The sequence below is a fragment of the Ictalurus punctatus genome, chromosome 24, assembly GCF_001660625.3.
Source record: "Ictalurus punctatus breed USDA103 chromosome 24, Coco_2.0, whole genome shotgun sequence".
NCBI lineage: Eukaryota > Metazoa > Chordata > Actinopteri > Siluriformes > Ictaluridae > Ictalurus > Ictalurus punctatus.
In genome coordinates this window covers 18,385,343-18,396,302 of record NC_030439.2, presented here as the reverse complement: position 1 = coordinate 18,396,302, position 10,960 = coordinate 18,385,343, and the positions used below count along the sequence as shown (strand labels likewise).

Genomic DNA, 10,960 nt, shown 5'->3' with positions numbered 1-10,960 from the left:
ACTAGTAACTGGTTTGCATGGTGACCGTGTTATTACTGTGCTTGATCAGCCAGCCGACTCGCCTGACCCGAACCCCTATAGAGAATGTACGAGAGACACCAGACCCGACAATACAGACGAGCTGAAGGCCGCTATCAAAGCAACCTGGGCTTCCAAAACACCTCGGCAGTGCCGCAGGCTGATCGCCCCTATGCCACGCCGCACCGATACAGTAATCCATACAAAAGGATTAAAGCCCCGACCGAGTATCAGTGCATAAATTAACACACTTTTCACAAGTTCTACATTTCTGTATTATAACTTCTTTATCCTAATATTTTTGAGATACTGGATTTTTGATTTCCATGGAGCTGTAAACTGTAATCATCCAGATTAAAATAATTTTTAAAAAGGCTTGAAATATTTCACTTTAATGTGTAATGAATCTAGAATATACGAAAGTTCCAGTTTCAAATTAAATTACGGTGGAAAAAAATGTGAAAACTTTTCTACAATATTCAAATCTTTTGAGACGCATCTGTACAGCATACAATAATACAGCTATTGTATTTTTTCTAATTCCTCCAGTCCGGTAGGTGGCGGTAACGCACAGTAAATCTATGTGTCGCCCGCCATGAGGAAAGAAAACGACAGCGAAGAAGAAAGAAGGCGTTTGTTATTAACCGCGCGCGAAAGAAAAATGGCGGAGCTGCAAAATCAGAGGTTTGAGATGTTCGTATTTGAGTCGCGTTCATTTTTATTATTTTAATAAATGTATATATATTTAAAAAGATTTTAATACATTTTGTTTATTTTAGCACGTTTATTTTGCTGTTATTAAACCGAGCTGTAGGTATTTGCTAGCTTTGCTGATGTCTCTAAAATGTCTGCCAGGCCACGTAAATAATTAAATGCGTTATTTTAAATCGAATGTAATCACACAGCATTTTCATGTCTTCTGTCTTCCACAGGTGTCAGACAGACGATGGGCTTGACACGGTATGCGATACGGTTCATCAGTGTTGTACAGCTCTGTTCAGGGGAAAGTAGTTAATGTATGGTCAGAAAGTCGCCGGAAGCCCCACGTGACGTCATACGTAATTAGCATATTCAGTGAATTGTCATGATCGTTTGCATATCAATACCTGTTTTTCTGAAGACTATAATAGGGTTTTATCAGAATAGAAAACAGTACATTATAACTGTCTCTTTATAGAAAAATGGTCACAATGACACAAACACAAAATATTTATAGAGCTATGAAGAAAGAGGACAAAATTAAACTGTGAAAGTGAGGAGTTGGGGAATAGACATGAAGGAAATAGGGATTGAATAACTCACTCTGCTTACTGTAAATATCACCAAGGACAAAGTTTTTAAAATAAAGACCTGCGAAGACTTTGGATGATACCGACGTATTAATAGTCACAATCATAAGCTTTACATGTGTTGCTCCTGGGGTAGCAGTGGGGCTGACCCGTTCCGCTCTCAGGGCCGGCCTGGTCCGGTCCTGGTGTCCAGCCTCTGGAGTTCTCGTCACTTGGAGGCGACTCGTTGTTGCTGAGGATGGCCCCATGTGGACAGCCTGGGGACACGCTTGGAAGACGTGAAGATGGCATTGGACCGCAGTTGATGTGGGCAGTTTTGGTGCGGTGACGGTTTTGCCACAAACAGACTTTGCGCTCGGGTCTCCATCGGTGGACAGTTCATCATGACTTCAGCGGAATAGACTTCATGTTGAGACTGTGGTGAATTTCCTGAATACACAGTTGCACAGTTTTTATCATGTAGCACACAGTGTTTGAAGGGAGTTATTTATAATCGCACTATCCGGTGTCACCCGGATGAGGTTCCCTTTTGAATCTGGTTCCTTTCAGGGTTTCCTCCTCATATCGTCTCAGGGAGTTTATCCTCGCCACTGTCGCCTCTGGCTTGCTCAATAGGGATAACTTTATCAATTTAAAATTTAGATCTGAGATGTATATGTTTCTGTAAAGCTGCTTTGTGAGAATGTATATTGTTAAAAGCGCTATACAAATAAAAATGAATTGAAGAATAGAAATACATGGGTGAAACAGGCAATAGTGGGCGGTGAGGGGTTGTTCTGAATCAACGATGGTGATCAGTGATTGGTTGCTTGGAAACAGTGATGATCAGTGATTGGTTGCTTGGAAACAGTGATGATCAGTGATTGGTTGTTAGGAATAGTCGTGATCAGTGATTGGTTGTTGGGAACAGTTGTGATCAGTGATTGGTTGTTGGGAACAGTTGTGATCAGTGATTGGTTGTTGGGAATAGTCGTGATCAGTGACTGGTCGTTGGGAACAGTGGTGGTCAGTGACTGCTCGTTGAAAAATGGTGATCAGTGATTGGTCGTTGGGAACAGTCATGATCAGTGATAGGTCATTGGGAACAATAGTGATTGGTCGTTGGCAACAGTGGTGGTCAGTGACTGCTCGTTGGGAACGGTGGTGGTCAGTGATTGGTCGTTGGGAACAGTCGTGGTCAGTGACTGGTCATTGGGAACAATAGTGATTGGTCGTTGGGAACAGTGGTGGTCAGTGACTGGTCGTTGGGAACAGTGGTGGTCAGTGATTGGTCGTTGGGAACGGTGGTGGTCAGTGATTGGTCGTTGGGAACGGTGGTGGTCAGTGACTGGTCGTTGGGAACGGTGGTGGTCAGTGATTGGTCGTTGGGAACGGTGGTGGTCAGTGATTGGTTGTTGGGAACGGTGGTGGTCAGTGATTGGTTGTTGGGAACGGTGGTGGTCAGTGACTGGTCGTTGGGAACGGTCGTGGTCAGTGACTGGTCATTGGGAACAATAGTGACTGGTCGTTGGGAACGGTGGTGGTCAGTGACTGGTCGTTGGGAACGGTGGTGGTCAGTGACTGGTCGTTGGGAACGGTGGTGGTCAGTGATTGGTCGTTGGGAACGGTGGTGGTCAGTGACTGGTCGTTGGGAACGGTGGTGGTCAGTGATTGGTCGATAGGAACCTTGGCTCATAAGCACAGCTCCATCAGGCTTTACGACCCTGGTACCAGCAGCGGTGTGATGTGAGCTGGAGAGCTGTATCGCGTGCACGATAGTTACTAACATCTCCTCAGAACATCTCCAGGTTTTCCACCAAGTTCTTTTTTTCTTTTCTTTTTAAATGAAGAAAGGAACTTGTCAACAAAGTCTCCAAGTTGGCAACAGTGAACTCCAGCTGTCAGGTTATTTGACTCCGCTCACCGATAAGAGTCGGCTATTAGGACAATTTTATCGACACCAGACGAACTTAACGATATTATGACCAGTGATCGTGTCTCGGATCTTACTCAAAACTTCTGTTTAACCCGATAGCGTTACTTTGCACTGTATTTTATGAAATCGATTTCATTAATTGGAAATACAGCAACAGATACAGTAAGCGTTCCTGCGTTAATGTCACCGTGCTCGGGTGTCTGTGATCTCATTTCCATTGAAGCTCACAACTGGTCCCCTCCCGTAATACCCTTAACTAAATGCAGTACATCTTTACAGAATGGCAGACCCTCCATATCGTACTGTTTTATACACACTAACAGCTCAGATGTCGAAAAGACCTTTCTGTGGAAGCATTTTGATTATACTGCACTGCAAGATCATAATCATTGCCTCAGAAAATGAAAAAACAACCCATATACCGCTCGAAATTCTCACTCGACACATCACAAACTAAAAAACGTCAAATTTTATGACAATTATAGGGCGAAATTTTATGTTCATGACCCTCAAATTAATCTAATTTACGTGCTGTTGAACTATTCCGTGCTTTAGCCTCTTTTTTTTTTTTTCCCCCCACACGGATCTAGGGTACAGCAGAGGACGTTTCACAAGGGACCAAAAGACAATTGGACAGAACCCAGAGTCCCGAACCTCCCCCGAAGTCTCCTCGCACTTCATCTCCCGCAGCAGTCGTCGCTCTTTTAGAAGAGAAACGGCCAGAAGACCAAGATGCAGCTCATGCAGACGTCACGCCGAGAGAGACGACGACTGACGCGTTCGCCGCTCCTGATCTCAGCCCTCGCTCACGGAGAAAATCCTGGAGGAGGTCGACTAGAGGCAGGGCGTCGCTCCCTGCCATCCCCAACACCTCCCAGTGTGAGTCCACGTGGTTTGTGTTTCTATTCTTCACATTAGGTATGGAAAGGGAGAGAGTCACTCAGTCATACGTAAACGGAGGATTATCTCCGAATGAAAGCTGTCGTCGTGGTGACTTTGAAGACAACGCCGCCGGCTGATAGTGTAATCTGTAGTGTAATCTTATCTTCTTTACTTTTCACACTGTTCTTCAGCTCTGTGCAAATCCATCAGCCTGGACCTGAGTGATGAAGAGAGGCTGGAGAAACTCATGGAAGCGGCAATGCAGGTGATTTGGACTTGTGTCCGGATGTGTGAGGATCACGGCGTCAGGTTTAATGAATAGTTAAGTAGTTTAGTTAATAAACGCCATAAATTACCAAGCGTGATCACAGCACAGCCGATTTACCTCGTGCCACGCCCACGAAACGCCGTAAAAAGGTCACAGAGAGCTGAAAGCTGTGAAAGAGCGCCTCCTCAGTGCAGGATGTGTTCAGCCTTCCAGTAATGCAGCTCAGCCACCGCAGTGCACCGACTACCGTAGATGCACACCAGCACTTCCTCCTTTTACAGTGTGCCATTACTTTTATCCTGATCGTACGGTCCGTTTTATACGACGTTTATTTTGGAATCGCTTCCTTTCAGGTCGTTGATTTGAAGCGGCCAGCCGGGTTTCGCAAAATGTTCGTTAAATCGTCGTGTGACGAAATGAATGAAGAGATTTAAAGTTAACAGCGTAATCTGTATATAAAATCCCAGGAACCCGTCACAGATTATACGGTTCTAAGCCGATCAGTCGAGGTTCATATTAGGTTGTCATAAACATTACCCATGTTGTTATTGTTATGAATATTAGAATATTAGAAAAAACACTTCACAGAAACACATGACTACATGTGATATTCATTTGTTTGATGCTTTAATGTGACCTTTTTGTCCTCTCTCTCTCTCTCTCCCTCTCTCTCTCTCTCTTCTCGTGTGTGTGCACGTGCATAGGTTACAGTGAAGAGGCTGCAAAACACATTGCGTACCATCCCTGGTGCTGATTTGGAGGCATTTCAAACACAAGGTACCCGATTGTTTATTCTTAGGGTTCTTAGAGTCGACAAACATCAAGTGACGTGTTTAGTTCTGGATTCATTTTAAGTTGAAGGATTAATTTCCTTTAACAGCACACCCCCAGCTGTTATATTCCTTACTTCATTTATTCCCAGTATTCACTTTTGCTGTAGTGCTTTGTAGTTTTTTGGGGGGGGTTTTCACAAACATGGCAACGGAAACCATTTTATTCGAGTTATTGAATATTTATTTATTTATTTATTTATTTATTTATTTATGTTTTCTTGCAGTTGACTCCCTGCAGACTGAGTGGTCGAGTATGGCTAAAACCATCAGTGAAGAAAGTCAGCTGTCGTTCTCCAGCACCAGCAGGTAACAGTGATGTTAGTAATTATGCATTATAATGCAGCTTTGTCCCCCACCCCCGCTTTAATTAAATTACCGGAGAACCTGTGAAAAGCCCTTTTTGTTTAAAATTCTGTTCGCATAGGATCTCAATCTAATGCGCTAGTAAATGCGGTCCTAAACATATCTCATTTCAAACCGTCTGTATGAACCTTTTGAATCCGCGCTCATACGGATTGAACTCGGTGTCCGTTTCTGTACAGCGATCCTGCCGTTCAGAGAGCCATCGGACGTGCAAAGGAGGACCTGAACAGGTAGGACGTTTCTTAAACTGATTACCAGGGATGCGCGTGTCTATCGGTACTCGTCGATACCGATACCGGCTGAAGTAGCAACCACAAAAAACACACACACACGACTTGTTCTTTAGAATGTAAGCAAGGATGTCGTGTTTGTTTTGGAGTTTTTTTATTTTTTTATTTTTTTATAGCTACGCTGGATCGAGCAGAGTTGCAGTTGTATCGTAGGAAGACGCTGTAGTCCCTGCTCTTGATATTTTCCCAGAGCACAGTTTGCAGTCTGCTTTGATCGATTGCCATCATTAGTCGCCAAATATGTCGCTATCATTTCGCGTCATTTACGACACGTAGTGCTGTAATCAGATGCTTGTAGCAGAGCACTTTATTTATTTATTTATTTATTTATTTATTTATTTATTTATTTATTTATTGCCGTTCTATTTTTATTTGAGTTTGTGTTCACATCCTTCCGTACTTTACCGTTTCCACCATGGAGATACTGATGCGAGTATCTTTAAGCGCACAAATCGGGGTGTGTATATATATATATATATATATATATATATATATATATATATATATATTATATATATAATTTCTCATAGAGAAGCCCTTGTTCTTGGATGGAAACCTGGTGCTAGTATCCGTCTCGAAGCGTCATTAATGTTCACCTTAACCCCGATCTTTCCACCGAGTTTTATTAACGCTGTACAATCGCTGTTTAAGGTTGCAGGCTGAGAGTCTGTCCTGGGAGTCGCTCCTAAATAAACATCGCTCCAAATCGGAGGAGTTGGCCAAGTGAGTGTGAACACACTGACCCACACACACTAACCATATACAGCAGTTTCCACTTGAATCCCTTTTAAATCCCCTCCATGTTGTGATGTGTATGATGTGCAGAAGAGTGGAGGAAGGACAGGAGAGAGGTGTGAAGCTGGACCCGTCCTGCCTCGCTCAGTCCTCTCAGAGCAAACTGATCCTGAATAAACCCGATTACCACGCAGTGCTGCAGAGACAACAGAGAGTCCTCAACACTATGGAGCTGGTGGTGAGAACACACACACACACACACACTGCGATCACGACAACACCAGCGTTACACTCACTTTAAGCCTCATAAATCATCTGCTTTTATAATTAACGGCCCCTTATTCTTAAAAGGCACAACTGTATCGATTCAACAGAGGAGGATTTCAGGAAGGGACGGCTTCAGCTGTTAACTTTCCCCCCCTGTGCACTACACCATTACGCCAAGAATACATTTCTGGAAATTCTAGGTGAAAAGCACGACTACTTTGAAGATGCTAAAAATATTAAATTATTTTTAATTATTTTGGATTTATTTATTTATTTATTTATTTCATCACAACGTCATTCCCATAGTTCCATTTGTGTTACTCCAGAGTTTTGATCTCTTTTTTTAATTATTATTCTAAAACGACAGACAGGAAGTGATCTACGTGCTAAATATGTTCACAAGGGTTACACAAGCAGATTTTACACCTGGACCGTTGCCTGGCGGACATGTTGATTCAATAATCGCACACACGGGGGGGTGACGCACCTCGATGCTGTAACTATAACCGGATGAAAGTAAAACAGTTTTCACAAGTCAGACTGTCCGATCATTTCCGAATCAGAAACACACAGGTATGTGGAAACACCGACGAAAACCGAGTAAAATAATCCTCCAACTCTTCTAACACACCGCCAGAAAGCGGCCATCTTAGCAAGCGGGAAAATATCTCGAGTATAGTGTAATGTATCCAGTGTTTCCTTCTCAGAGGATTACATTAAACCAAATAAACTTATTCCTAGACTTTGTTTATACTGTTTTCAACCTTTCAATGTTGTTATTCTACTTTCAGATAGTTTTGCGTTTCTTTCTAATAATGATTGCATGTAATTTGCCAATAGAAGAGTATTTCAAGCTTGAAATGAATAAAAAGATGTCTAGGAATGGGTTTAATAATCTTACATTTGGTTTATTCTAAGCTTATAATTGGAAGTACTAGCTAAATCCAAATCTACGCAGGGTATTTACACTCGCTAAGATGCCCCCCCCCCCCCCCCCCCCCCACCTTTTTTTCATCAGTTAAACCTATCGGGAGAAAATAGAAACTAGGCAGAGTCGAATAATATTTTAACTTGTATTTTAGCTTGTCCTGTGAGAAACACAGGAAACAATATGCCGCATTAATATCTTTATCAGTAGAGGATGAGGACTAAGGCTACGCTGTCGTCTCGTCCCTGGAAATTCATAAACTCGTTCCGTTCCCCGGTCCGGATTAAGGCACTTCACTAGCTAATTAGCGTGCGGTGTTATTACTTTGCCTAAGCTAGCACATTTTAGGTTTCTAAGCAAACTCATGGGGCTGGAGCTTTAAATCACCCAGCGGGCTAGCTAAAGCGTTTACGATCCTGCGTACATCTTCCTCACAACCGGTACCCTGTTAAAGATTACACAACGCTAAATGAGTTTTCCTTTAAAGAGAAAGGGCAGTGATGAGCGGCTTTAATTCTTGCTGGGACAAAGCTAGAAAAACGTCTGGGACTGCGAACGCAGGCTGGTGGATATCTGGATCGTTAAGGTCATTAAAAAAAATGATAGTTGTTCTAGGTCTATATGCTCTCTTTTTTATATTATTGCTTATTAGTTTTCATCATAACTGCAAAATTCAAAATCAAGTTAGATTCATTAAGATAGAGTTAACTACAAAATACACATTAAAACAGAAAGGAAAAAAAAGCTAAATTATACAGAGCTATGAAAGTTTAAAAAAAAAAATAATAAATTGTTCGAGAAATACACAAATGAAAATAATGGAGTAGTAGAGCAGAGCAGTGTACAGATAGAGAGTTATATTTTATGTAGACGTGGTTCAAAAGGATCGTTACAGGTCCAAAAAAAGTATCCCAGGTCTTTGGTTTTATTTCTTAAGCCTTTTTTTTTTTTTTTTTTTTTATAAAGATGTATGTTAAATATTCTGTGTGTAGTTTATCATTTTATAGTTTGTTTAAAGTTAATGTTTATAGTTTGTTTAAATAGTTGCGCAATTGTTGTTGGGTGTCAAAAGTTTAGACACACTCATTCTTTATTTTTATTTTTCCACATTTTATAATAATAATAAAGTTATCAAAACTCCGGAGTAACACCAGTGGACCTATGGGAATTACGTCGTGATAAAAAATCCAAAATAATTTCATATTTCATCTTCAAAGTGGACGCCATTTTCACCTGGAATTTCCAGAGATGTATTCTTGGCGTTTTCTCGCCCGATGTCTTGAGGAATTTCCCCGAGATGCTTTTTAAACGGTATTAAAGGAGTTCACACCGACGCCGGACTCTTATCGCCTGCTTTTCGGAATATCTCGCTCCGAGTCGTCCGTTTAAAAAAATATATATATTTATTTTGTAAATAAAATGTTAGCTTTCTAATGAAAGAAATTAATACGTCGGCACGATCATATATATATATATATATATATATATATATATATATTTTTTTTTTTACGACACCGATTTCACACGTTTAATCACACACCTTCAGATCAAAATGGTTTTAAGATCATGAGAAACTCTTCGGTCGAGTGTCCACAAACTTTTGACTGGCGGTGTATATGAAAATCAGACCTATCCTTTTTTATTAATACAGAGTCTGAAACCTCACTTAAGTCCACACCTAAGTGTTATATTATCCCCAGAACCTTTACGGAATACTCGTGTACAGATTCCTCTTATTTATTTATTTATTTATTTATTTATTTATTTACATTTCTTGCAGCCCCCAAAAATATGCATTATGGTGCCCCTATGTGTCTTGGATCTATTGCATTAAAAAAAAAAAAAAAAAAAAAAAGGTGCTTCCTTAGTTATAAGCATCTGTGCTTGAACAAACGCTGACTATCCATGTGGTTGTGTTCGTAGTTGGAGTCTCAGTGCATGATGATGAGGGCGCTCCTGTCCTTCCAGGAGGACTCTCAGTTACTGGTGCAGGAGACCAGCGCCCGACTGGGTGAGGAATGCTTTTTGGAGAAAACGTTCTCCTGTTAGAATAAAGCGATATGGCACTCAAGGGCATTGCAGTGATTTGATCACAGGGGAGTTCTTTCTTGGGCACGAAGAGAAGCCTCAAATGGTTTATTTCTTTTAGGACAAGGTCATTAAAACAATATGATCAATTATGAGTAATTTTAATCATTTTTTTGGCAATAAACAGCAACATAATAAACTAAGGTTAGTGTATTCAGTGGAGAGAGCGATTCATTAAGTGTGACATGATCACACTGATGTATTATATTTTATATATGTATATATATTAGTGTATGTGTAACTTTTCAAACTTGACACTTTTTTTTTCTTTCTTTTTAACCGTAGCTCGAAGCGCAGGATTCCAGGATCTCCCATCATCCCCGGTGAAGACGCTCCTAAACCTCCCTCAGTCCGCCACGTCATCTTAGTCAAGGTTCTCCAACGTTCTCGGTAGACTTGTCCCGTATGTCTTACCAGGACGACGGATACAGTTCGACCCGACCCAAATATAACAAAATAACGATACACAAAGACCTGTCCTCAATATTACAGTCTAGTTTTGCTCATTCAGCACTTGCGAAACGTCAGGGCCGTTATGGAACGTACATCATATGTAAATAAATACATCTAGTATGTAAATAGTCGCTTCTTTAGCGCTCATGTTATTCAGTAATAGGCTTTTCTGAGTATCATACACGTGTTATGTCATGATATCGGTATCGTATTATATATGATCGTTTTGCCCGGCCGTAGTGTGTGTTTTGCGTCTTCTATACACCTTTCTTTTCCCGAGGGGCGGGGGGAAAAAAAATATTTTGTTGGTAAACATGTACATGTTTAAATCTTTAGTTAAATCATTTTAAAGGTGTCATGTTAAGAGCTGAAGGCTTTGCTGTTTAAAATGGAGCGTGATTGCTGGTGTCATCTGTTTCCTAAATGTGTTACATAATTATATACTCATTATAACAGCAGGTAATCATTACCAGAGATAAACTGCAGCAACATTTCACGAAAACAGCTCGGCAAGAGCTGGACACTAGATGGCAGTGTGATTCATTTATACCACAAATAAAACCGTACGAATCCAGATCACATGCGACTTGTTTGTCTGCGGTCCATCATTGTTGGTTTTCTCAAACGTTAG

At 41.1% G+C, this 10,960-nt stretch overlaps 1 protein-coding gene across 1 annotated transcript in view; it reads left to right on the top strand.

The window, feature by feature from the left end:
* Positions 1-623: 623 nt before the first annotated feature.
* The window catches only part of LOC108257430 (kinetochore-associated protein DSN1 homolog), an 11,684-nt gene continuing 1,347 nt past the window's right edge, over positions 624-10,960 (top strand). Inside the window, exons 1-11 of the mRNA XM_053675422.1 lie at positions 624-702; positions 951-978; positions 3,813-4,101; positions 4,296-4,369; positions 5,077-5,149; positions 5,430-5,511; positions 5,748-5,798; positions 6,510-6,581; positions 6,684-6,831; positions 9,712-9,799; positions 10,162-10,960. The exon at positions 10,162-10,960 is cut by the window's right edge and continues 1,347 nt beyond it. Of these exons, the coding sequence (XP_053531397.1) occupies positions 680-702; positions 951-978; positions 3,813-4,101; positions 4,296-4,369; positions 5,077-5,149; positions 5,430-5,511; positions 5,748-5,798; positions 6,510-6,581; positions 6,684-6,831; positions 9,712-9,799; positions 10,162-10,244 (1,011 nt within the window). The 5' untranslated portion in view covers positions 624-679 and the 3' untranslated portion in view covers positions 10,245-10,960. The remainder of the gene's footprint in view (positions 703-950; positions 979-3,812; positions 4,102-4,295; positions 4,370-5,076; positions 5,150-5,429; positions 5,512-5,747; positions 5,799-6,509; positions 6,582-6,683; positions 6,832-9,711; positions 9,800-10,161) is intronic.